The 24,821-nt window shown below is 53.5% G+C and overlaps 1 protein-coding gene across 2 annotated transcripts in view; it reads right to left on the bottom strand.

Moving 5' to 3' along the window:
- Positions 1 to 24,821, bottom strand: part of OSBPL10 (oxysterol binding protein like 10) — a 342,561-nt gene that overhangs the window by 29,565 nt on the left and 288,175 nt on the right. For both annotated transcript variants that reach the window (XM_055414753.2, XM_055414752.2), the window contains exons 7-8: positions 12,136 to 12,285; positions 1,957 to 2,434 (exon numbers count right to left, since the gene is read on the bottom strand). In XM_055414753.2, the coding sequence (XP_055270728.2) occupies positions 1,957 to 2,434; positions 12,136 to 12,285 (628 nt within the window). The remainder of the gene's footprint in view (positions 1 to 1,956; positions 2,435 to 12,135; positions 12,286 to 24,821) is intronic.

Genomic DNA, 24,821 nt, shown 5'->3' with positions numbered 1-24,821 from the left:
CTGGAGGAGGGCGTGGCAACCCCTCCAGTGTTGCTGTCTGGAAAATGCCATGGACAGAGGAGCCTGGTGGGCTACAGTCCATGGGGTCACAAAGAGTCGGACACGACCAAGCGCACACAGAAACAAAGCAAAAAGCCTTGGCGTCACCTTCCACTCACACCCCACATCTGATCGCTCCACTTCAGAACTCACCCGGATTCCCGCCCCATGTCACCGTCCCCACCATCTCTGCCCTGCCCAAGCCCCCACCATCTCCTACCTGGATTTGCGTCATAATCTCCTGACCGGTCTCCTTGTGCCCCTCTCTCCTCTTATGACCGAGTTGCAACAAGCAGCTGAGACAGTCTTGCTAAAATGCAAGTCAGTTCATGGAATCTTCTACCCAAATCTCTCATCGTAGCAGCTCGCCTAGCATCAGTGACAGCAAATACCCCGGGGGATGGCCCCCAGGCCCCCACATGCCCTGGCCACAGTTACCTCTCCGACCTCACCTTCTCCCCCGCTCCACCTCCCTTCTCCAGGCACACGACTCCTGTCTCAGTCCAGCATGCAGGGGCCCCCCTGCCCCTGGTCCCCAGGGCCTATTTCTCTTTGGCAGACACACTTAGCAGGTCACTGACAAGGCCTGTCCTTCATCACACCCTGGGGTCCTTTATCATCCCCTGGGGTCTTCGCCCAGTTGCCTCCTTCTTAGTGAGGTCTATCCAGCTGCCACTCCAGCCCATCCCCTAGCTCCACCACCCTGTCCCCCGCCCCCCACCACCCCATTCCCAGGTCTGCCTTCCATGCTTTATTTTTCTCTCTAGAATTTAACACCTTCTAAAGCACCCCACCATTGTATTTCCCCAGCAGAAGACAGCTTCATGAGGACACATTTTCTTCCGTGTGTTTTGTTCACTCAAGTATTCATGGCTCCCAAGACAATGGCTGGCATACATTAGGGGCTCAATAAAAGCCTTAGGGGCTCAATAAAAGCCTGCTAAGTCAATGGGAGGTACTCTAATCTTCTGGAATTCTGGAAGGGCTTCTGAGGAGCCATGTATACCCTGAACCTAACCCGAAAGCCAAATTTTGTGTTGGATTTTTTTCTCTTTTCCGAGAGTCTGTGGCCAGAATCTCAAATGGACTGATGACTAACAGGAAGTTGAAGAAACACTTACATAGGCACCTGAAGTTAACAAGGATGATTCTAGTTTTCCTCCAACAATGAATAAACTGCATTCACAGCTATCTGCTAAGAGGGGAATGTGTGACCCACGCATGGTCTGATTACACTGGGTTCTCGATTCAGAATTGCAAGCCCAGCATCCATAGATTTGTCTTGGGAATCATTTATGAGCAGAGAGTGAACAGGCAGCTCTATGATGCTCAGGGCATCCCTGGTGGCTCAGAAGGTAAACAATCTGCCTGCCATGCAGGAGACCCGGGTTCAATCCCTGGGTCAGGAAGATACTCTGGAGAAAGGAATGGCAACCCATTCCAGTATTCTTGCCTGGAGAATTTAATGGCTAGAGGAACCTGGTGGTCTGCAGTCCATGGGGGTCACAAAGAGTCAGACATGACTGAGCAACTACATTGTCTGTGAGCCAGAACACCGATGAGAACAAGGAAAGATGTGTTTTCATTGATTTGAAGCCAACTCGAATATTCATATGGAGCTGTAAATAAAAGGATCTGTTTGGTGACCCGCACATGAGGAGCAAGTGAAGAATTCAGGTGAGCAGCCTAACAGGCAAAGAGCTGCATCCCGCTTATTGCAGCACCTCGGCCACACCGGGAAAGGGCCAGGACCTGGTCCCCAAAGAGCAAGCTCCATCCCTAGTTCCCGCCCATCCACTTACCCCCAGCTCTGTGATGAAGTGAAAAGGATGACTCCACATGCATACCTTCAAGCACCCATCGGGTACACAAACACCCCTCCCTCAGAGCCCAGCTCCACCCCTCACCACGGCTTACCTTCCCCGATCATCGAGACCCCCACGGACATGCCCATGAACTTGCTTTTGGTCCACACGTGAGTGTTGACGCACAGTCTCTTCTCCTTGCACTCACAGTAGAAGCAGGAGACAGGCGGGTGGTGACACACCTGCTCGGCCACGAACCGCAGCTTGTAGCTCTTGGAAGAGTCGTCGGCCATCGGGTGCTCGTGGCCCGCGGGGGTTGGGGGGGCAGTCCTCCTGGCCTTGACCTTGTCCTTGGGAACCTCCCAGGAGCAGTGGAACGTCTCACCAATGATGGGGTTGTAGGGCTTCTTGGCCAGGGCGCCCTTGCGGCCCTCGTGGAAGGCAGTGAGGTAATACTCCACGAAGCCGATGACCCGGTCCTGGGGCGTGGCCCCCGCCGAGACGGCCAGCAGCAGGTCAGGGTGCGCCAGGAAGTCCGCGTACATCTCCAGCAAGGAGCGCTTCTCCAGAATGAACGTGGGAAGCACCACCTGCACCCAGAGGAGGAAAGGTCAGACAGCGAGCCCGCGGTTCCGGGGGGAAGCCAGGGCTGCCACCCTTCTCAGGCACGGTCCCCAGGGCCGGCGCCAGGGCCAGTTCCTCGGCTGTGTGCACACGTGCCAGATCAGACAACAGAACACCGAGGAACTGGAAATGGCTGTGGCGGCGCCCATGATGCCCACCCAGCTTCGTGGACGAGACTGTCCTGAGCTGCCTTCCACTCTGCTCACCTGGGCTGAAACCACAGCCTCTGTCTCTCCCTCCACGGCCAGTGCCTTGCTAACACGCAGCCCTTGGTCCACACCCAGCTCTCCACCATTTACAGACGTGAAGAAAACAGCTCCAAAGGGCTCTTTTGTATTCTTCCTGCCATCGGGCACTGCCAAGGGAGCTGCTCAGTGTGTTCCCACAAACCTGGATCCTGGGGCTCAGGGCTGCCGTGTCAAAGGGGGTCCAGATAGACCACCACCCACTGAGAATATCTGTTTGGAAATCGCTGTAGCAAGAGCAGTATAGAAACCCTACCAGGATCGGGGCAGAAAATGAGTATAGAAAGGGCCTGGCCCATGTCTTTGGAGGCAAGGTCAGCTAGCAGGCAGTGTCCACAGGGCTCCCACGCACAGGAGGGCCATGGGTGGAGGCTGCTCCACCGGCTGGGTCAGGAGAAATGAGCTATGAAGAAACAAACTGGGCTGACAGGAAAAGCTTCTGGTAAACTGCCTGGCATAGGGGTCATCCCCTCGCTGTGTCACTGCCCCATGACTGAAGACAGGGAGGAACCTGGAGGGTCCATCAGGGGCTATGGCACTCTCCTCATTAGTCCAACGTGGATCTGAGTGGTCCCTCATGTGCCATACAACCCAAAGTCCCAGAACCCAGGGATTAGGCCACCTAATGCAGATGAGGGACTTTCTGGGAAACAGGTAACCCCTCACCACGCCTGACCTGCTAGCAAACCTCAGTGACCTCACTACAAGGCGGCTGTGGGCCAGTAACTGCACCCACTCGGCTGCAAGAGAAGCCTGTGCTGACCTGGAATGCCATCTCACTCGGCTCCTCCTCTCGCTAGGGTCACTGGGTTTTGAAGTTGGAAGACCAGTCCTGACCCTTGAACTGCCCAGTGAGGGGAGGGACTGGCCAAGGTCACATGGCTGGCTTCTGCTCCTCCCTGTGTGTCTGAATCTGTCCTTCTGTCACATCCGTGGCCCTAGTCCATTCGAAAGCATCGCCGACCGGGAATATCACACACAGCCCTGTGACTGGGTCCCCATCTCGGCCCTCGCTGGGACCGTTCCTCTAGAAAGATGGAGACACAATGGAAGCGAGGTATCCTGATAGACAGGCGGACACGAGACAGACAGGCGGACACGAGACAGCCAGCCTCGGAAAGGGAGCCCACCGGGAAGGAGAGGTATCCTTCTTACTGCTTTTCTATCTCTCACTTGAAAATGATGTCAGAGGACAGCGCAGCTGTGACAAGTCAAAAGGAGCCAGACGTAGAACGAACACGGGCCACAGCCCACGGGCCACAGAAGGACCCCAAGTTAAACACGTCTCTCTTGGTGACAGAAATGTCTCTACATTTCTCATGAGTATCTTTCTGCTTCCCCTTTCTAATAAACTGCAAGAAGAAACATCTAAACCACAACCATACAAACTAACGGAGACCTTCCCATTTTCTTTTGAGCCACAGCCTGACAGATTTGAGCATCTCTGTGCCCGAGGACTCCAGCTGACCAGGAAAAACACATCCTGGCTCAGAGTGGCCTTCAGACCCCACTGATCTCGCCTCCTGCAGCTCTGGGTTGGGGGAGGTCAAGTTCAGCCCCCCGCCCCAAGCTCTGTGGGGGCCCAGCTGTGACTCTCACATCCTCCCCCAACAGAGCCACTCAAGGTCGCCCCAGGAACGCCTCCCACACAGGCTGTGCAGGTTGGGAGCTATGGATTTAAGCAGCCTTGGAACTCCCCGTCCTTCCAGCCATTAAATTAATTTTAAAAGTAAAGAAAGGGACTTCCCTGGTGGTCCAGTGTCAGACTCTGCACTCCCAATGCAGGGTGGTTGGGGTGATCCCTGGTCAGGGAACTCGACCCCACAAGCACAACTAAAGATCCTGAGTGCTGCAACTAAGATCCGGCAGAGCAAGTAAATAAATATTTTAAAAAAGAAAAGAGGCCTCCAGGTCCCCATCTCCTGACCCTCCCATACCACTCCATTCCTGTTCTCCCTCCCAGGCAAGGGGTCCTCTGCTGGGGGGCGGGGGTTGGGTGCTGAGCCACACTGCAGCCTCCAGCCCAACAGACGGAGCTCCACACAAAGAGGGCCCCACGGCCCGGCTCCTCCTCCCACCCCATGGGACGAGGTGTCTCCGTCAACCATTCCACCTCTGGGAGGAGTTCTCAGCTCTGCACCCAAGACTGAAAATGAAGGCAAAGAATCATGTGGCTGTTTCTGCTCTCCTGGGAAAAGGGCTAGAGTTTAAGACATTTCCCCTAAGTCAGCATTTCTGAACTCAGAAGCTAAAGGATTAAGACAAGCTAAATAGGGACTTTCCTGGTGGTCCAGTGGTTAAGACTGTGCACTCCCAATGCAGGGGGCTTGGATTTGATCCCTGGTCAGGGAACTAGATCCCACACGCACAACTAAAGACCCGCTGTGCCACCGCTGAGACCAGGTACAGCCAAATAAACACACACACACACAAATGTTTTTTTTTTTAAAAAGACATTAAAAAAAGAAATGGAGAAAAGAACGCCACTCAGAATGAATCCCAAGCTGTGGATCATTAAGGCCCGAAAGCCTCTTTGGGATGCTGTGGTCAGCCCTCTGCTCTCACAGGTGAGGGGACAGACAGGCAAAGAGGCAGTGAAGGTGTGTGAAGGGAACCTCAGGGCCCCCGACTGCTCCCCAAGTTGGGCCCATCACCCCGACTCCATGATTCCCTGCTTCTGGCCAATGAGAGCATCTTCCTTCCCTCAGTGACGAACGAGGTGAGCGTTCACTGGACATCAGAACGGATGGCTGGGCCACCCCCTCTCCTGTCTCTGGTTATGGTAGGGGAGTCAGGAAGTGGCCCAGGGGAAAGGGCGGGATGAGAGCCCCACCTTCCAGTCCATTTTACTCTTTCCAGGATGACAAGGCAACCCACCAGCCCCAAACTGTCATTAATATGCAGACGGGGGACTTCCCTGGTGGTCCAGTGTTTGAGAATCTGCTTTCCAACGCAGGGGGCTTGGGTTCAACCCCTGGGGAGCAACTGCACCCATGAGCTGTAACTAGAGGAGCCCACACACCTCAACAGAGACGCAACACAGCCGGAAGGACAAAACCAAACCTGCATTAATATGCAGATGGGAGGGAGCCCCTGGTGACCACGAAAGGACACTCCTGGTGCCCCTTCTCTGGGAAAGCACAGCCGACACTCCCTAACCCACCCTCCTTTCCAGCCGTCCCGCCCACCACTACTTTGACACACCACAGCTGGGCTCATCTTTCTAAACTCTCTGTAAGAGGCAAAGTCCAGGGTGTCCCTCACCTTCGCCAGTCTCACACTAACCCTCATTTTCTGCCTCCAGCCTTCCTCTCACAAGTGTGCATGCACACACACGCGCGCGCACACACACGTGCAGTCCTGCCTCTTTTGCCTGCCCTCCCTCCTGCCTTGTCTAAATGAGAAACAGCTCAAGGGGGACCTCCTCTAGGAGATCTCTCCTCACAGCTCCTGCTCCCAGGCGAACCCACCACGGGCTCCTGGACTGAAACCATCAGACACGCCCACTGTAGCATCTCCAGGGCTCTCTTGCTTTGATCAATGCTAAAAAGAGCATTATTGGAACAACTGGGGGCAATTTTACTATGGGTGTGTTAGGGGAAGCACACTAACTGGAACCGCAGGCTCTGGCCAGGCGCCACAGTAACCGTTTGTGTGAATTATTTTACGACAGGAAGTCCTGGTAAGGAACGAAGCCTCCACCAACCGGAAGGGTTCGGGAAAGGTCAAAAGGAGACAGCACGTGTCCTTCCGCTTCCCACCTCCTTCTCGCTGGCGTCCATCTTGGCTGAGCTACGCATGCGCCACCGGAGACAACCTGGAAACTAACCCCATCAGCAGGAAACCCGAGGCCGCGGAGCCACGTGGCAGGGCAGTTCCCCTGGGACCCACACCCCGCTGCTCTCTGCGTGGCGCCCCTCCCCAGGGACGGCTCTTGCTTGGTCAACCTGTGTGTCTCCTCGGACGATTCATTTCCGAGTGGTAGACAAGAGCCCACCCTCGGGCCCTGGAAGGGGTCCCCTTCCTGCAACAGGTGTGTAAGAAACAGAACGGCATCGATGTTAAACTTTCCCAGGGTGACAGATGAGTCGTGCAGGAGAACGTCCTTGTCAGGTAACTGATGATCTGCCCAGCTCCACTCAGAGGGACAGCAGGGAGGAGTGCCATGTCTGCGACCTACTCTGAAAGGGCTCATCAGAAAACTAACACATACAGGCGCGAGGATGTGTTCTTGTGAGGGACACAGAGAAGTGGGAGAGGAGGAAGAAGAGAGAAAAATGCAAAATGGCAACATGCTAACAACCGGCCGATAACGGTGAAGAATATGTGCAAGTTCACTGTTCTCTTCCTGCAACTCTGCCTGAGACGGAAAAATGTGCAAAACAAAGAGCTGAAAGGAAAAGAAGAAAAGGCTCTACTAGGGACTCCAACACCTGGGAATTCACGAGCTGTCCCAGACAACGCTCCTGCAATGAAGGACGCAGGGAATGTGCTCTCACAGCCAACCGCAGGCCCACCCGCTAGGCATGTGTTCTGCACTTGGTGATGCTGTTGTTCTGTCAGCTCTGGGGAAAGCAGAATTCCCGGAGAGACGGAGGAGAAGGGGACAGCCGTGGGGTGACTGTCTTCCCGCTCATCTCTTGCTGGTGTTTGTGCAGCATATCCAGCCCACGTCTTTCAACCCAGCACCGTGACCATCCTGGGCAAAGACGTCACCCTTCCCTCTAAAGTAGATTCTCTCTCGCCTATGGTCCCTCCCTGACATTCTTTTTATTTTGGTCCCTTTGCAAATCAGTCACTTAATCATCTGTGTCTTGGGCGGTGGACACTGTAGACACGAGAGCCAAGAAGTGGGGAGGACTAATCGGGCTGTCTGTCTCCAGCAGAGAGGTGAGCGATGGCCCAGCTGCTCAAAATGACGGCAGCCAAAGGGCTGAAAGCGCTACCACAGATTTGTCAAGCCATCCGTCAGGGCTGCATTTTCCACCATTAACATAATTAAGACCATGAACTACTTTGGGGAAAAGGAAAAAAGATCTGCACTTGGGAATCAGAGAAAAATTAATTAAAGTTGAAACAGTCTAGTAGTAAAGAACTACCCTTTGGGTGGGCTCCTAGAACCTGGAAGCAATTGACTGCCCATTGAGAAAGTCAGAGGGTCCCCGGAAAGAGTGATGGCCCATCCCTTCCCCACAAAGGGGAGCACAGTGGGCCTCCTCTAAGGAAGGACTGGGCAGGAGCCACCTCTCCAAAGAAACATCAGTTAACTTGGTGACCGGGAGAGCCATCTACCTGATACTCTGCCATTAAGATTGACAAATCCACCCAGAGCAAACAACAAGGAAAGGAGACCAAGATCAGCCCCTGAGAGGGATCTATGTGATCCTTTAAGGCAGCCAGAGGACGTACACAGAAGTCCAGCCTTACAAAGCAAGCAGGAGAGGATCCACACTGCCAACAGGTCTCTTTACTTAGCTGACAGGATTCTCCCCTGAGTTTCCTTAAAGGGCCAGCTCCCTTCATGCCTATTTCATGGTGCTTGGGACATCACAAAAAGCATTCATTAAAACTGTTGTTGGATGAAGAGTTTCAAATAAAATTTTACTTTTTCTGAGAAGATATTTACTACATATAGAGAGGTGCATTTGTTGGAATCAGGTCCCACGTAGCCTCAGGGTTCAAGACCTCGGCTTGTAGGAGAGTCAGAGGCTGTGGGTCAAGGTTCACCTCTTGGCCGCGAAAGCTGTGAAGACCTGGGCAAACTTTCCCCTGAGAAGAAGGAGCGTAAGCACAGCAGTGTTGTTAATCTGTGCATGTTGTGACTGCGCCTGGAAATGTGGCCTAATAAAATAACAGGATCAAAGGAAAGGGCTATGCATTTAGGATGTCCGCTGTATAATATCAAGTAGCCATTTGAGGAGGCCATGCATGACAACACAACGGTCTGCTGGGAGGTCATCCATCCGTGAACATGAATGCGGGCCATGAGAAAGTTTTTGTGCAGGCATGCAGGTGTCTGTCCTAATGTGATTCTCTATCCAGGGGGTCCACGAACCACACCCACAAACTAAATCTCTTCTTGGTTTCACAAACAGCAATACTGGAACAATTTTAACGATTCTTTAAGAATCAGAGAAAATTAAAACAAAGAAATGAGAATAAAAAAAATTTTTAAGAAATTAAAAAAATCAGAGAAACTTCCCAATGATCTCAGCGAGTTTCTCAGTGTACAAAATCTTGGCAAGCATCCTTGATGGACGGGATATGCACAGGGCATCCTAGGAGAGTTCAATCCACCCTTTGCCTTGCACTAGTTCTGACCACAATTATCCCGAATTTACAGAGAAGGAGACGGAGACACTCGGAGGCAAGATGCCTCAGTTGGGAGGCATCCAGGCTCAGAGCCATGGGCATGAACACAGGGCTCTCCTGCGAGTCCCTGGGGTGTGCACACTTCTCCGCTGCCTGCCTCCTGCTCCAACGATGAATGGTGCTAGCTATGGGCAAGCCCTCTGCCCCTTCACAGGATCCCAGCCCCTCCCCTCTCAAGTTCCCACAGGCATCTCCACCCTCTCTCCTGACTGTTTCCATCAGCATTCAAACATCTTCAGAAACTACACTTGTCAATTTCAGACCTTCCTTCCAATTTTCTGCTCCCCTTGGCATCAAAACTCCTTAAAACTTGACTGCCTGTCTCCACTGTTTCTCCCCATCCTCCCTTGAAGCCACCCAATCATACCTTGACCAAAACAAAGGTAATGGTCCCTCTGCAAGCATGCTTTTTCTCCACCCTCAGCTGGAATGCTATGCAGTGGAGACTCCCTTCTCTTTGAAACACTATGTGACCTCATACTATCATGCTCCTCTGCTTCCTGTCCTCTCTCCACTGACTCTCCATCTCTCCCGGAGAAGGCACTGGCACCCCACTCCAGTACTCTTGCCTGGAAAATCCCATGGATGGAGGAGCCTGGTAGGCTGCAGTCCATGGGGTAGCTAAGAGTTGGACACGACTGGGCGACTTCACTTTCACTTTTCACTTTCATGCATTGGAGAAGGAAACGGCAACCCACTCCAGTGTTCTTGCCCAGAGAATCCGAGGGATGGGGGAGCCTGGTGGGCTGCCATCTATGGGGTCACACAGAGTCAGACACGACTGAAGTGACTTAGCAGCAGCAGCATCTCTCCAGACTCTACATATTGGAGATTCTCTGGAATTTCCTCCTATGCCTCTACTCACTCTCTTTTAGAAGTGAATGGATCTCTCAGACCTAAGAGATTCAAGGTTGAACTTGGGGTATCCCCAGGGTATCCCCCTGACCTCCTCATTCTACACCTTCTTTCCCTTGCTAAGCGGGGGGGGGAGGGGGGTGGTCAGCTCCACTGTGGCCCTCAGTGAACCTGAGCCCCTGGAGATCACACTCCTGCACAGTCCCCCTGTAATACATTAATCAATAGAGTAGAACTGACATGGTGTCAGTTTGGGGCCTAAGGTTTATCAGTGTCCACTTTTGCCCTCCTGGGAGTTTTGAGCTGGCTACCCAGCTGGACAGACCACGAAGGACGGATTCACGGAGAGAGAAAGTCCTAGAACTTCACGGTGAGAGGAAGGCCCAGCTGTTCCAAGCAAGTCCAGCCCACAGTCAGCCCAACAGCTGAAGACAGGCACCCAAGCAGTGACCACAGCCAAAACCAGCAGGAGAACTGCTCAGCTGAGCCCAGCCTAGATTGCATAACTGTGAACAAGTAAAATGGTCACTTCAGGTCATTTTGTTTAGGATGGTCAATTCCTCAGTAAGAAAGTTTTGAAACAAACAGCAGTTCTAATTTTTATTATCCCAGTGGCTTGGGTTAGAGTCATTCTTTATTCCTCTTTAGCTCATGTCCTTCATCCGATCTACATGCAAACAGGACAGTCACAGCCCGCCGGCACACCTTCTATGTACACCGAGAGTCTGGCATCACCCTCACCTCTGACCGCCACCTCCTCCGTTCCCACCATGACCTTGCTGCCTGCACCCCACTCACCTTCTCTCAGTCCACTTTCCACACAAGAGTCAAAAGAAACCTTTAAAAATATAAGGAAGGGAATTCCCCTGGTGGTCCAGGGCTTAAGAATCCGCCTTGCAATGCAAGGGATGTGGGTTGATCCCCAGTTGGGGAACTAAGATCCCACATGTCACAGAGCAACTAAGCCACATATCAAAACTACTGAAGCCTGTGCGCTCTGGAACCTGCGTGCCTCAACCAGAGTCCACGTGCTGTGCCAGAAGATCCCGCAGGGTGCAACAAAGATCCTGTTGCCGCCACCAAGACCCGAGACAGCCCAACACAAAAATAAATATTAAAACAGTACGAGGAAGGCCCTGCATTCCTCCGCGCAAAACTCTCCAGCGGCACCCACATCACCCGGAATAATACCCAAGTCCTCACAATGTCCGACTAGGTTCTCTGATCCAGCGCCTGCCATCCTGCCAACTTGATTTCCTGCCAACCCACACAAGTCACTCTCATCCTGACACAGCGGTCATCCTCAAACGCCAAGCAAGATCCTCCCTGGGCCTCATCCACTCACTGTGCCCTCTGGCCTGAATGCCCTTCTGCAATGAGGTCACCTGCCTGACTTCTGCATCTTCATCTGGGGTCTGCAGTCCAGTGACACCTGGGGAGCCCTGCTCTGAGCAGCTGACCGAGGAGGCCCGCCCCCCCCCGTCCCCTTTAACCCTGCCCGCCACGCTCTGTGTCTCCATTGCATTTCTCATCCCTGCATCCTTTTCGCTCTCTTCCTTCTTGTCTGTCTCCCCCCACCACACCGGCTCCACAACGGTGTGGGTTCTGCATGCTGGGTTCACTGCTGTACTCCCAGCGTGTGGAACGGCACATGGCACGTGTGGAGCCCAACACACACATACTAGATGAGAGAGTGCATGCACCAGCAAAGGCTGCCTTTCACAGCCCTGGAAACGAGGGAAAAATGATAAACCTCCAAGCTCAACCTTGCACCCTAGGGCCCGCTTCCTGAAGCCCATGAGTTGGCAGGGCAGTGGCTCTGAACACGTTTCCCAGCCACTCCAAGCCCTCCAGAGGTTTCCCATAGCCCTCAGGATCAAGTCCACCCTCCTTCAGTGGCCCACAAGGCTCTGCAGATCTGACCCCTCCAGACCTGAGGCTCCTCTGGGCCCCGCTAGTCACACTCCTCACACACCCCACCACTGTACGCTCTCTGGCTTTGCCCACGCTGAGCAGGGGCTCAGGGTCAATCCCTGGTCAAGGAACTAAGATCCCACATGCTGTGTGACACAGTAAAAAAAAAAAAAAGAGTCTTTCCAATCATCCCTGGGACATCCATGCTTGACAGGGAATCCTGGGAGGGAAACACAGCACCCGGACGACCGGCCACAAGTCCCTGGGACACGCCCTCCTACCTTGGTCAGATCCATCCCAAGTTTGAGCTGAGAAATGAGGTGAAGGATCACACTGCGCTGGTCCTCCATGACGCCCAGCTCTGTCTCCTCCTGATCTTCAGTGTCGCTTTTCTCATCTTCGGACAAAACCAATTCAGGGCCTGAATTTGGCTAAAACAAGATCATCAATAAAAATCACCAGCTGGTCCCGAGAAGGGAGAGGCACAGCACCGCACCCAAGTTCTTTGGCAAAAGGGCAGAGAGCCCAGGCTCGCCCAGAAAGAACATCACCAGCTGGTGCTCCCGGCCGTGGGGCGAAGACGATCTCTGGGGTGCAGGCCCCGCCTGCAAGCACTGCAGGAACTCGTTTACCTCCCCCCCCCCACCCCCGATCAGTGAGTGAACATTCTGACCTAAGCACGTCCCCTGACAGAAAGCTTCCTGCCCTCCAAGGAACTATTTATAACTGTAATATACAAGCATGAATCCCTTCGTCTCCACTATTCCCAAATGATGTTCTCCTGTTAACCTGTTCAACCCACTACAGCTAATGTAAATTTACACTATAAGTAATGCAAATTTCTGTTTATAAGCAAACACCAGACACCCCTGAAACTGACATTACTTTATTTATGTGAAAATTTACTCTAAAATTATTTCTACTCCGATTAGTTAATATCAAGATGGCAAGTGTGACCCCAAAAGGCACAGTGCTGGCATTCATTTAGGCAGGGAAACAAAATGAAAACGTAAAGAAACAGTCTGGAATGGCACAACAGTGCTAGGCTTCAGTCTGCCAACAGACCCCGCGTTTTCCTTGACGCGAGTTTTATTCATTCAGTTGCCTGATTCACGTTTTCCAAATTACACAGAAAGCAGGCAAGTTAATAAAATGTGCCGGGGGGTTGCTGAGAGCAAAATTTTCTGATACCTAAGTACCAAAGAACCCTTCTCCTGAAAGAAATCACCTTTATTCACCAATCCTCATTTATGTTCTTAAAGTCCCTGTTTCTCTGTCAGCAAAAGCACTCCACGCAAAACATGCCATAATTGTTTCTAATTACTGCTGACAGGCCAGACACAATGAACTTAAAATATAGAAACACAGGAGCTTGGACGTCTTCATATAAAAGGATACAGGCTTGTCCAAATATCCACACAGAAACGAACGATTTTCAACCTCAGGAGACAGAACCATTGCATCTATTTCCGATACACAAAAGTTACTTAGCTATCACGGTGTTGATAATCGTCCGGCTTCACACACATATGCTGGCTGTTCCTCCCCAGTGCTCCAGAGGAAATAAGGTATTTTTCTCTTAAATAAGGGGTAGCAGCTTTTAAAATTTCAGTTGAGGGACTTCCCTGATAGTCCAGTGGTTATGAACCCACCTTGCAACACAGTGAGTCACGGGTTCAATCCCCGGTGAGGGAACTAAGATCCCACATGCTGTGGAGCAGCTAAGCCTGTGTGCCACAAGTGCTGAAGCCCAGGCCACAACTAGAGAGGGAGTGTGCCACAAAGATCTCAATGATGCCACCAAATACATACATAAATATGCCATTTAAAAATAATAGGAAGACTTCAACTGAAACAGACATTTTCCTTAGACATATTTCTCAAATTATTCCCAAGTCCACGGGGCTGGCCTCCAGTCAAGAGTTGCGTTTCCATCGTCTGCCTGGTTCCCCAGACTCACGCCACATGTCTTATGTGACATCACCGGGGAGGTGCTTTGCTGGATATACCGAAATAACTGAGGGCCTCTGTGCCCCCGTTGTGACCCAGCAGATGGACCTGAGGGAAGTCCAGGGCCGTGCTGGGAAACCAGGGGCAGGGGGGCAGGAGCCCAGACCTTTCTGTCAGCGCCCGGCGGCCCTGTCTCTCCTCCAGCTTCAGCCCCTCGGCTGCAGCACCCGTGGTGACCAAGGCTGCTGCACTTCTGAGCCCAACGGGCTAAGGCAGGGCCACCCTCCCACACGCCTGTCCCCCTGACTCTCCTCGCTCCTCTCCTCTGCATTTTAGGTGAATTTTAAGGGGTGGCTGCCTCTGTGCTCTGTGAGTTTGCATCTCCAATCAGGTGCCACCAAAGCCAGAAAGCTCAGACACCCACCTTTCAACGTGAAGGTGAAAAGTGTTCGTCTCAGTCCCATCTGACCCTTTGCAAGCCCACAGACTGTAGAACCTGCCAGAATCCTCTGTCCATGCGGCTCTCCGGGCAAGAATCCTGGAGTGGGTAGCTATTCCCTTCTCCAGGGATCTTACCAACCCAGGGATTGAATCCGCATCTCCTGCCCTGCCAGGCAGATTCTTTTACCACTGAGCCACCAGCAAAGCCCACGCCTAGGCAATGGAGCTGCTATCCCCTCTGCAGCGACCTGACAGGAAGTATCAGCACACTTCCCTCCACCTGGGGCAGCGGGGCAGGAGAGGGCAACACCTGGGCATCTTGTGTCAGGAGGAGAAAGCACAATCGCACGCAGTTGTGGGGCTTCCCTGGTGGTGCAGTGGCTATTCTCTGCAATCCCCATGCAGGGGGCCCAGGTTCGGTCCCTGGTCAAGGAACCAGACCCTCACTCTGCAACTGAGAACCCACATGCCGCAAGTAAAGATCTCACACAACTAAGACCCGGCACGAGCAAGTAAATTTAAATCACTTTTTAAAAAAGAAAGCAGATCGGGTCACCAGCCTGCACTGGAAGAGGCAGGCGTGGCTGTCAAGGTCCCTGCACATCTCAACAAGAAAGGGAGCGCCATGGGGAAAGACCCTGAAGAAGAACAGATACCTGTAGGTGTACAACCACATCACTGCGGGACACCCGCTCATCAACTGCTCTCCAAAACAGAAATTCAAAAAGAAAGGGAGCTTCTTTTTGAAAATTTGGAGCGCAATTGCTCGCCTGAAATGAGTTGCTCTCGCAAAGTACTGAGTGTGAGGTAAACAAATCAATAGCTCAAGTCAGCTCTGCAAAGTGAAGAAGGCTTCTTTTTTTCCGAAACTGTGATTTTTCCATCTGCCTGTAGGCCAGTGCGTGGGGAACTCTCCACCCCTCCCATAACATAGCCACTCTCAGGGAGATGCTTACAGGCCACCCAGACCACACATCTCTTGCTGTCTGCCTTCCTTGAAAACTAAACCCAGCCAGGCCCTGATTTCCAGGAGCCAAGAAGCCTTCCACAAGATCCTGCCACAGCAAACAAACACCAGTATGCACACAAGCCTCTCCAGCTCGTCCCACTCCAATCAACATCACATTTCCTGTGTCTCATGATACCACCAGGGACACTGGCTCCAGCAAAGAGAAAGCAGGCCAGTGCACAGGCCCCAGAAGCTGACTCACTCCAGGGTGACTGGCAGCCAGGACTCCTGGGGGCCCTGAAGTCCCGTCAAGGGAAGAAAGGCCGCGGGGAGTCTGACACACATCCCCTCACTGGCGCAGATCCTTAGCAAACTGTGCCCTGAGCTTAAACAAGGATCTAGTAATATTCCTGTTTCTGCCCGCTTCTAAGAACCTGCAAAAGATTCTCCTACCAAACCGTGAATAAATAATTAAGTTGTTTTTTTTTAAAGCTGGTTTCATTCATCACTTTGTCAGTAAACAATTGTCAGTGTCCTCCAATTCCACCCAAACTGGAACTCAATTTGTATGCAGAAGGTGAGACCACTTTTTTGTGTGGGTCTCAAAATGGGGACGTGTGGGGCTTCCCTGGTGGTGCAGTGGATAAGAATCGGCCTGCAAATACAGGGGACGTGGGTTCAATTCCTGGTCCAGGAAGATCCCACATACATCAAGGCAGTTAAGCCCACGTGCCGCAAATACTGAAGCCTGCATGCCTAGAGCCTGCACTCCACCACAAGGGAAGCCTCAGTTTGCTGCAACGAGAGAAAGCCCACTCACAGCCAAAGACCCAGAAGAGCCGAAAATATATAAAAGTAAATTAAACAGCAGTAATTATTAGAAAAATAAAACAGTACAGGCATGCGTGGATGGAGGGTATACGTCTCCAACAGGGCACATCAGGCTGAAGGTCAACTGGCCATGTGAACACCAATTTGTGGGCACCTACAAAGCACCCCAGTTAGCAGGGTCTCTGAAAAATGGAGAATTCGAAGAACCAGTTTTGATGGAGTTTTAAAGGCAGAAAACCTCCCTTTCTGAGGTCAAGGGCTTGCAGATTCTGCTGCTCTGACATGAAATCCACAACAGCGGTAACGGTCAGTGGATCCAATCTCTTTTCCACCGTCAGGCCCACGTGCTGGTCGCATCCTCCCCCTCCCGCTCATCGAGGTCTGCTCGTCTCCCCGGGGGATCAGAGGTGGCTGAACAGTGTTTCTCCACCTCAGAAGAAAACTGAAAGGAAAAAATGGCTTTATAACACTGAGAAAATTCCTAAGACCTGATCAAGAAGCATCTTCAAATCCCCCTCCCCCATCCCCTGAAGAGCTCTGCAAATGAGCCAGCTGGGCAGTAACAAGGTCTGCAAACTTGAAGATATAATGGAATTAGGATATGTTGTAAAGAATAGCAGACTTTGGAAAAATGAAGCTTTTAGTAAAAACAAAAATTAAGACTTAGGATTTCGACCACATGAGCACCGCAGAGTGTGTGGTGCTACAAGCCAGTGACTCCAGAGTTGCTAGAAAAGGGAGGGCCAGGAAAGCAAAGCGGAGGGCCAGGAAAAGGCCGACAGGCAGCCGGCGCCCCCTGGTGGCTCAGCAGTGACCTGGCCCCAAGGGCAAGGGTTCTCGACCTGGGTCCCAAGGACACTTGATGAAGTATCTACAGCTAGGGGACTTTCCCAGCCGCCCAGTGGTTTAGACTCCTCCTTCCAATGCAGGGGCCGAGGGTTTGATCCCTGGTTGGGGAGATAAGATCTTGCAGCCAACAAAAACCCAAAAACAAACCATAAAACAGAAGCAGCATCGTAACATATTCAATAAAGACTCTAAAAATGGTCCACATACAAAACAAAACAAAATCTTAAAAAAAAAAATGGCATCTGTCACCCTTGACATTTCACACTAAAATTGAGGAGGGAGGGCATTTTATAGAGTGGGTCTGCCTAGACTGACCTCAGGCCTCTTAAGGTCTGAAGGGTCATGGAGGTGAGCTGGGCTCTCAGGCTGGGAAGTGGTCGAACCAGAGAAGGTCCCAGCACCAGACACGCCTCTGCCTTATTACCGATCTCTACGCCTCATCTGAGAGGGAGAAGCTCACCCCCGCTTTGGGGGCCAAAGCCAGAAGCAACACCGCAACTCGCGTTAGATCCACATGGGTCCTGCTGTCCTGTCAAGGGGACACCGGTGTCGCAGACACACCGGACTTGGCTGGTGTCTCGTCTTTTTCGCAAACGTCTTCACTCCTTCATACAAATAAAATTCCAAGCAAGACTGAAATTCCAAGCTCTTTTATTCAATACACACGTGTGATGTAATTACAGTTGGAGTCAGTTCCAGGGGAAAAAGCAACCAGGAAACAGACATTTACCTTCAGAGCCCACGCACTTCCCTACCGGAGGCCTCACTCTGCGCCGTGCTTCCCAAACCCACCCTCTTCCCAGGCCTCGTTACCATCTTCCCTGCCTCAGCCGCTGTCCATCTTTCTTCACAGTGATCTCCCCTGCTGTCTGGACCGAGGCCTAGGGCCAAGACAAGCAGTTGGATCTACTACTAATGTCCGCTTTAACCCAGTGACTTAAATCAAAGGCCTGAACCTTCGCCTCAAGGCCTTAGAGAGAGGCCTGTGCCTCACCCAGTCTTCCAAGAAGTCGTTTCACTGTTGGGCAGGGAGCGGCTCCCCACGGAGCCCTGAAATACAGCCATGCAAGTCTGAAGGGTTTCCTCCAGCAAGGATCAGATGGATGCCGGCAACCAACTGTTGCCAGGAAAACAAGCATCCTGACAAGAGGTATTTTTAACTAAACTACATCTTCAACAGAACGACAGAACCCACTGAGCTCTACTGAGCTGCAACTTTCCCCAAAAGTCTACCTGATCAAGACAGAAAGCCAGCCAGAGAATGAACGCCAACTTCTCTTCCAGCAGCAAACACGCTGCAGCTCATTGTTTTTTAAAAGTCTGGCATCTCTCCCTGCGTGCTGGTATCTCGGCATGAAGGTAGAGGTGGGCTGAGTCAACCCAGAAACCTTGACGCTGAATGCAAGAACTGGACGCAGCCCAGATACTGTCTTTACAGGAAAAGGGGGACCCAGCCATGCCAAGAACACTGTCTGGCATTCTGAGGGCCACCGAGAGGTGGGTGGCAGGGAAGAAGACCCCAAGCATCACCACCCTCAGATGCCCTCCACGTCACGGCCATGGTAGTGGGCGTAGGATTAACTGGGAGACGACATGGCCTCATGCCACGTGCTTCTCAAGGTCACAACTACACAGAACGTGCAACGACATGCGATTGCAGCCACCAGGGCGAGTCGGCTTCTGCTCACTAAGGGATACAAGTCAAGAGAAGGTGGTCTTCCCCAAATGAGAGGTTTTAGAAAAAACAGGAAGGTGAGGTTGAAACACGGATAGCGCTGAGGGGGGCCAGAGAGACTGGGAGGGAGGGTAAGCGGAGACAGACTAAGGGAATGAAACAGGGGGCACGGCGGATTCCAGAGGAGCAAGAGGAGCTGCGTGTCTAAGAGGCCCAAGTGCCCAGGGACCAACCACCAAACCAACTTTTTTTGGTTCTGCTGACAATGGTGTTGCCGTCTCTTCAGTCTCTGGTCATTTTTTCACCATCTCGGTATTTAAAGTGCATGTAACCAAGCGGTCACAACTGTGACTCCATCCTCAGAGCACATCAACACATCAGTGCCATCTGGCATCCTAAGAAGCCCCATCTAACAGCCCAAGGTCATGAGGATTGGCACAGAGGGATCCAAGGTCCCAGTCCAACTTGGGGATCCGATCAACAGCACTGGCAGAGCCTGGGGCCCCACGGCCGGCCGGCTGTGCAGCGAATTCCTCTGGTCACGTCTGCCCTCACTCCCCAGTGGGAACCATGGACCGCGCGACGATCAAGGGCACGGCCCTCGCTACCACGCGCCTGGGGCGATTACTCCCCGAGGACAGACACGGATGTGATGCTTGTCCTCTGAACACGCGGTGGCGACCGCGGGGACCTACTGTTCTCCCCACGCTCAGCGCACGCGGGGTTTCTCCTCCAGAAGAATCTCTCTTGCGCCTGTCTCTAATTCCCCAAAAGAAGGCCATCCTGGCTGCGTGGGAGGGTTCTCGCTGGAAGGATGGATGCTCGTCTCCGGTCAGAAGTCATGACAGAGGGCTGCTGACAGGCGCGGGTCTTCGGGTGGTGTCAGGTCCGGCTGATGGCCCTCAGCTCGGACGCAGGGTGGCCGCCAGAGGATCCTCACACGTACCGGCCTCTGTTCGGAGCCGCGGTGGCCTCAGGCGACCAACTGTGCCTCGGAGGCCACCCCCGCAGGTGGGGGACCTTAGCTGGCCATTTGGAGGTCGGTACGGCGAGGCCACGGTCAGGGAAGGCCTGATGGAGGAGTCGGCTCCGAGCTCGGACAGGTGCAAGTCCGAGCGTGTCCACACCGGGGGAGGTGGGGCCGGGTGCCGCTGGCGTCACAATCCTCTGCTGCCTCCCAGCGGCCGCGCCGGCTCTGTGGCGCTACCCACACATACACACACACTTCCCACACTTGGCTCTCACAGACTGGAAGGACAGATGCTCGTCCTGAGCAAAGGGGCCGACCTGCAGAAAGGTTAATCGTACATCAAACACACCCCGGAAGATAAGAGGAGATCGCCGCTGGGGAGAGGGAGCTGGAGAGGCGGGGCGGGCATTCGTCATCAGGAGGATTGTAAAGGCATTCCTTTAAGACGCACGAGGGAGGCATTCGGGGCAGGAGCATGGCCGAGCCCTTTTCCGTGTCTGCGCTCTGCTTGGGAACCATCTTACAAGAAAGGGATCGCGAAGGAGCAAAGGAAACCGGAGCAAGGGCAGCAGGGAAGCGGCGGCGGCAAATGGAGCGGGAGGTGACTGCGCTGCGGTTGAGGCTTGGGAAGCAGGTCAGCGGGCCAGGCCCAGGCATGCGGGCTCCAGGAAGCGAGGCGAAGGCGCAAGCGCAGTGCGTCAGGCACGGGCCAGAGCTGTGTCCTGGGCTTCGCGACCTTTTCTGCATCAGCAAAAGTGCGGCCCTCTCCAGCCTGAATTCACAGCTGGGCAGGGCTCCGCGAAGTTCTGCAGGGTGAGGGTGTGCCTCACGCCCTGGTCCTCGGACGGTGCTGGAAGCACGGGTCACGCTTCCCAACTCACAGGAAGCCCCTGAAGGTGGGACAGAGGTCACGAGAGGGCAAGAAAGAGGACACATCATCACAACTCTGTGGGCAGCCAGGCATCCAGGGAGAACTCTGAGCGGTAGCTGCAGACACGCCCTGGACGAAAATCCTGAATCTGCCGCCCTCCAACTGGCAGGCCGTCTCCTCACCTGTGAGATGGAGATGGTACCACCCAGTCCTGGGGAGGGGGACGCCGCGGTGAGGCTCAGGGAAGACGGGGCATGGATGCACAGGGAACACTGAGCAAAAGCCCGCTGCTCTCCTGAGGCTGAGGCACCCTCGCCGGGGACGTGGGGACCCTTGGGTGCGGGGACCTGGAAGCCGCAGCTGAAGTGCCCACCACCCCCACTTGGGCTCGTACCCGTCTTGGCAGCACCCTTCTGGAAGCTGCAGGAAGCCACCCACACTCTGTCCCAGGCCCTCCCCAGCCGAGGACACTGAGGGCTCTGGGGCCACAAAGATCCAGGCCCCCTGAACAGTCCATGGCCCTGACCACCACAGGCAGCATCAGTTCCCAGAGCTGGGGCTGCAGCAGGAAGGGATGCGTAGAAATCCCTCGCAAATCTCAGCCGAGGATCCCGAGCAGATGCGGGCATCGCACGGGACACACAGCACGGCAGCCAGGAGACTCAGAGTGCAAAGGCCATCCCGGGCCCCTGGGGTCCAGCTGCGGTCTGTGGGAGTGACGGGAGGGGGCGGCTGCTGTCCAGTACTACCCAGAAGAGGTGGGGAGGAAACCCCGAGGCCCATCCTAGCCTTTCTGGACTCTGGTAAGAGAAGAAGTGGTGGCTGAAGACATAAAAGACCTCCCACCCTCAGGGAGGGCTGAGGGATAGCAGGTACCAGACCTGAATGAGCCGCCACCACACCAGTCTCCTCAGATGCTCACGATCAGCAAAGCATCACCTGAGATGCTGAAGACGGGATGCTCAAGGTCCGGTCCCTGCATCCTACAAGTGGGGGTCTGCGGGAGACCATCCTTCCTCCAGCCCTGAGTGGGAGTGGTAAGTTTCAACTCATCAGTCGAGACCTTAGTTCAGCTGCGCTTCATGGGGGTGGAGGCAATGCCTCTCTCCTAATCAGGAATCCATGACAGCCTGTCCGTGCCCAATTTGGCACTTACCCAATTGCATTTTTTTTAAATACTTATGAGCACCGTAATTTCTAAGTACCATGGGAGGCTCAACTGCTAAGTGTGCTTTTTTAAAAAAAGGAATGATATGTATTAATAGTTTGTTATCAGAAAGTTTATTTATCTCTTGGCCATGCCTCGGGGCATGTGGGATCTTAGTTCCCTCACCAGGACTCGAACTCATGTCCTGCGTTGGGAGTGCAGAGTCTTAACCACTGGACCTCCCGGGAAGTCCCTTCCCCTACCCTATTTATGCAGCGGCCTACCTATCTGCTTTCCCGTCAGAGCAGGACTGCCAGGACACTCTTGGTACAAGGAATACTGATGATTCAGGCTGGCTGCTTAGGGCTCCGGGTCAATGTGAATTCGAAGCCTCCTCCAGGCTGCCGGAGGATGAAGGCCCTGATCCATCAGCAAAGTCAGCTGGGCGCTCAGGAGGAGAGAGTGAGGCTGTCAGCTCACCCAACTCAGAGCTCCATGAGGATGGGAAACTGTGTACCTTGGGTTTTCAATTCTGGAGTCTCAACACAAAGGCTGGTTTTGTAACAGGTGCTCAGTTAAAAAAAAACAAAAACCTGTACGCACTGAATGAAGAAAACTAAAGAAAACTCGGAAAAAGTAGAGCGTGCACGGACAAAATCCAGATTTAAATTGAAAAGGCCAGCCAATCACTGAAGACTACCAATGCTACAATCTCGCTCCTGCGAGATGCCCAGAACGGGTCAGTCCACAGGGACAGGAAGTAGATTAGTGGTTGGTGAGGGCTGGGGGGATCAGGGGCGACAGCTAGGAGCTAAGGTCCTTTATGACAATATCCTAAAGCTGACTGCGGGAGCATCCTGAAACACACTTGAAATGGGTGGACTGACCTGGCCTGTGAATGATCTCAATAAAGATGTCATTTTAAAATGACAATTAAAAAAATAAAAGCCCTGTGATGCAAAGTCAGACAAAGCCAGGAGGAAGGTGACTTGCGTGCTGCCAGACTCTGGGCTGAGTCTCACCAAGAAGCAGTGCTTAGGGCAGCAGAGGAAGGAGAGGCCCTTCCAACGGGAGAGACACAGCAGTTAGGGAGGTCTGGCTGAGCCCAGATGATCCATGGCTTTGAACTTACACCTCAACTGGGAGAGCGTAACTGACCGGCTTTAACACCGTTTGTACACTGATGGCTTCTAAACTTACATCTCAGACCAGCCTTCTCCCCTGACCTCCAGCCCTGTGTGTCCAACTGCCTGTCCATACCCGCCTGAGCAATTAGACAGAACCATGGACTTTTAGACTCATCCAAGTCCTCACCCTGGAACCCGTTAATATGGTACTTCACATGAGAAAAAGTATTTACAAATGTGATGAAAGCCTGGAATCAAGGTGATGGTCCTGGGATATCCAGATGGGTCTAACAGAATCATATTATCCCTAAAAGGCAAGACTCTTTCAACTGGCTGTGGCCAGAAGGAGATGTCCCCAGGAGAACTGGTCAGAGAGAAACAGCACTGGTGGCCCTGAAGATGGGGGAACGGGGCCATGAGCCAAGGAAAACAGGCAGCCTCTCGCAGCTGGAAAAGGCAAGGAAACAGTCTCTGGAATTCCCCGGTGCTCCAGTGGTTAGGGTGTGGCTTCCCTGGTGGCTCAGATGGTAAAGAATCTGCCTGCAGTGCAGGAGACCCGGGTTCAATCCCTGGGTCGGGACTGCAATGTTCTTGCCTGGAGAATCCCACAGAGCCTGGGGGGCCACAGTCCATGGGGTTGCAAAGAGTCGGACACAACTGAGCGACTGACACTTTCACCTTCCAGTGGTTAGTACCCAGTGCTCTCACTACCACGGCCCACGTTCAGTCCTCGACTGGAGAACTAAGATCCTGCAAGCGATATGGCCAAAGAAAGAAAGAAAACTGAGTTTCCCCTACAACTTCCAGAAAAAATCCTTGATGTTAGCTCCGTGAGACCTGTCTAGGACTTCTGACCTATGGAACTGCAAGGCGACCAGCTTATGTTGCTTTAAACCAATAAGTCTGTGCCAGTTTGTTCCAGCAGCAATAGAGAACTAACACACCAATAGGCATCTCAGCGTATCACGTCCAAACACGCCTTTCAGCTCCCACCTCCAGACTGCGCCCCTCTGTGTCTCAGAACATGGCAAGTCTGTTTTCCCAGGCTCTCAGCCGAAAGCCTCGGCGGCACCCCCGAGCCCACATTCACTCATGTCCCCCCCACACCGCTCGCCCCAGAAAACCCTACAAGCTGCATCTCGGCTCTGAGCGCTCTTACAGCCTCCATGCCCTGCCACCGGCTGCCGTCAGCCCTCACTTACTTACTGCACCCCTGTCCTGGTCAGTCTCTGGGGCCCCTCCCCTGATGGCTCTGTCTCCTCTTGGCAGCCAGAAGGCATCTTCAGCCTTAGGCAGATCCTCTGACTTCAGTGCCCAAAACCCTCCCCGAAGCCCACGAGGCCCCACTGCTTCAGCTTTGTTCCCAGCACGTCCCTCCGCACCCTCCTCAGGCCCCACCATCCGCTTCCTGCTCCTTGGGCACATGAAGTGCACACCTCCCTCAGGGCCTTTGCACCTGCTGTCACCAGCCTCCCCGCCCCGCCCCGGATTCCTGCCCGACTCCCTCCCTTCTCTAAGGTCTCAACTCTAGTGTTACCAGACCGCAGTGACAGCCTCGTGGTCCTCTCCGCCTCCCCTTCCCCTAGCTCCACTGCATCTCCCAGCACAGATCGTATCCCACACTGAGACCACATCTCCCCCGCAGAGAAGGCCCGCTCTCGGCAACCAGGCTGTGTTCTACTCACCGCTGTCTCTCTATCAACAAAGACAGGACATACAAACTGACACTGACGTACTCTTTGAAGGAATAAACACACCCTTGGCTTGCCCCTTTGGAAGTGAGCGACTACTGAAGATCTCTAAGAGGCTGATGATCACACCCCAGGCTCCGGGAGATGGCCTGTTCAACTCAGCAGCAGTGTGACGGTCACAGGGCCCATGGGCACTGAGAACCACTCTAGAAGCTTCCTGCAGCCGCGGCCCAGCGTGAGGGAGCCTGGAGAGCAGTGGGGTGCCGGAGGATGCCCCGCCCCTTCCCTTGTCCAGACAGACCCATCAGGCTGCGTGGGAGGCACAGGAGAGAGGCAGACGGTCCAGGACACGGCCTGGGCTCCCCTGGACCTGTGTGGACCCTGGCTGGTCTGCGTTCCCAGCTGTGGGGCCAACAGGAGCTCTTGCCAGAGCTGTGGGGAAGCAGTAAGGTGGTGGCAGGCAGTT

The sequence above is a fragment of the Moschus berezovskii genome, chromosome 24 (assembly GCF_049115385.1).
Source record: "Moschus berezovskii isolate FMDL1 chromosome 24, NW_MosBer_1.0, whole genome shotgun sequence".
Classification (NCBI taxonomy): Eukaryota; Metazoa; Chordata; class Mammalia; order Artiodactyla; family Moschidae; genus Moschus; species Moschus berezovskii.
The sequence above is the reverse complement of the archived record's forward strand: the minus strand, read 5'-3'. Positions and strand labels throughout refer to the sequence as shown.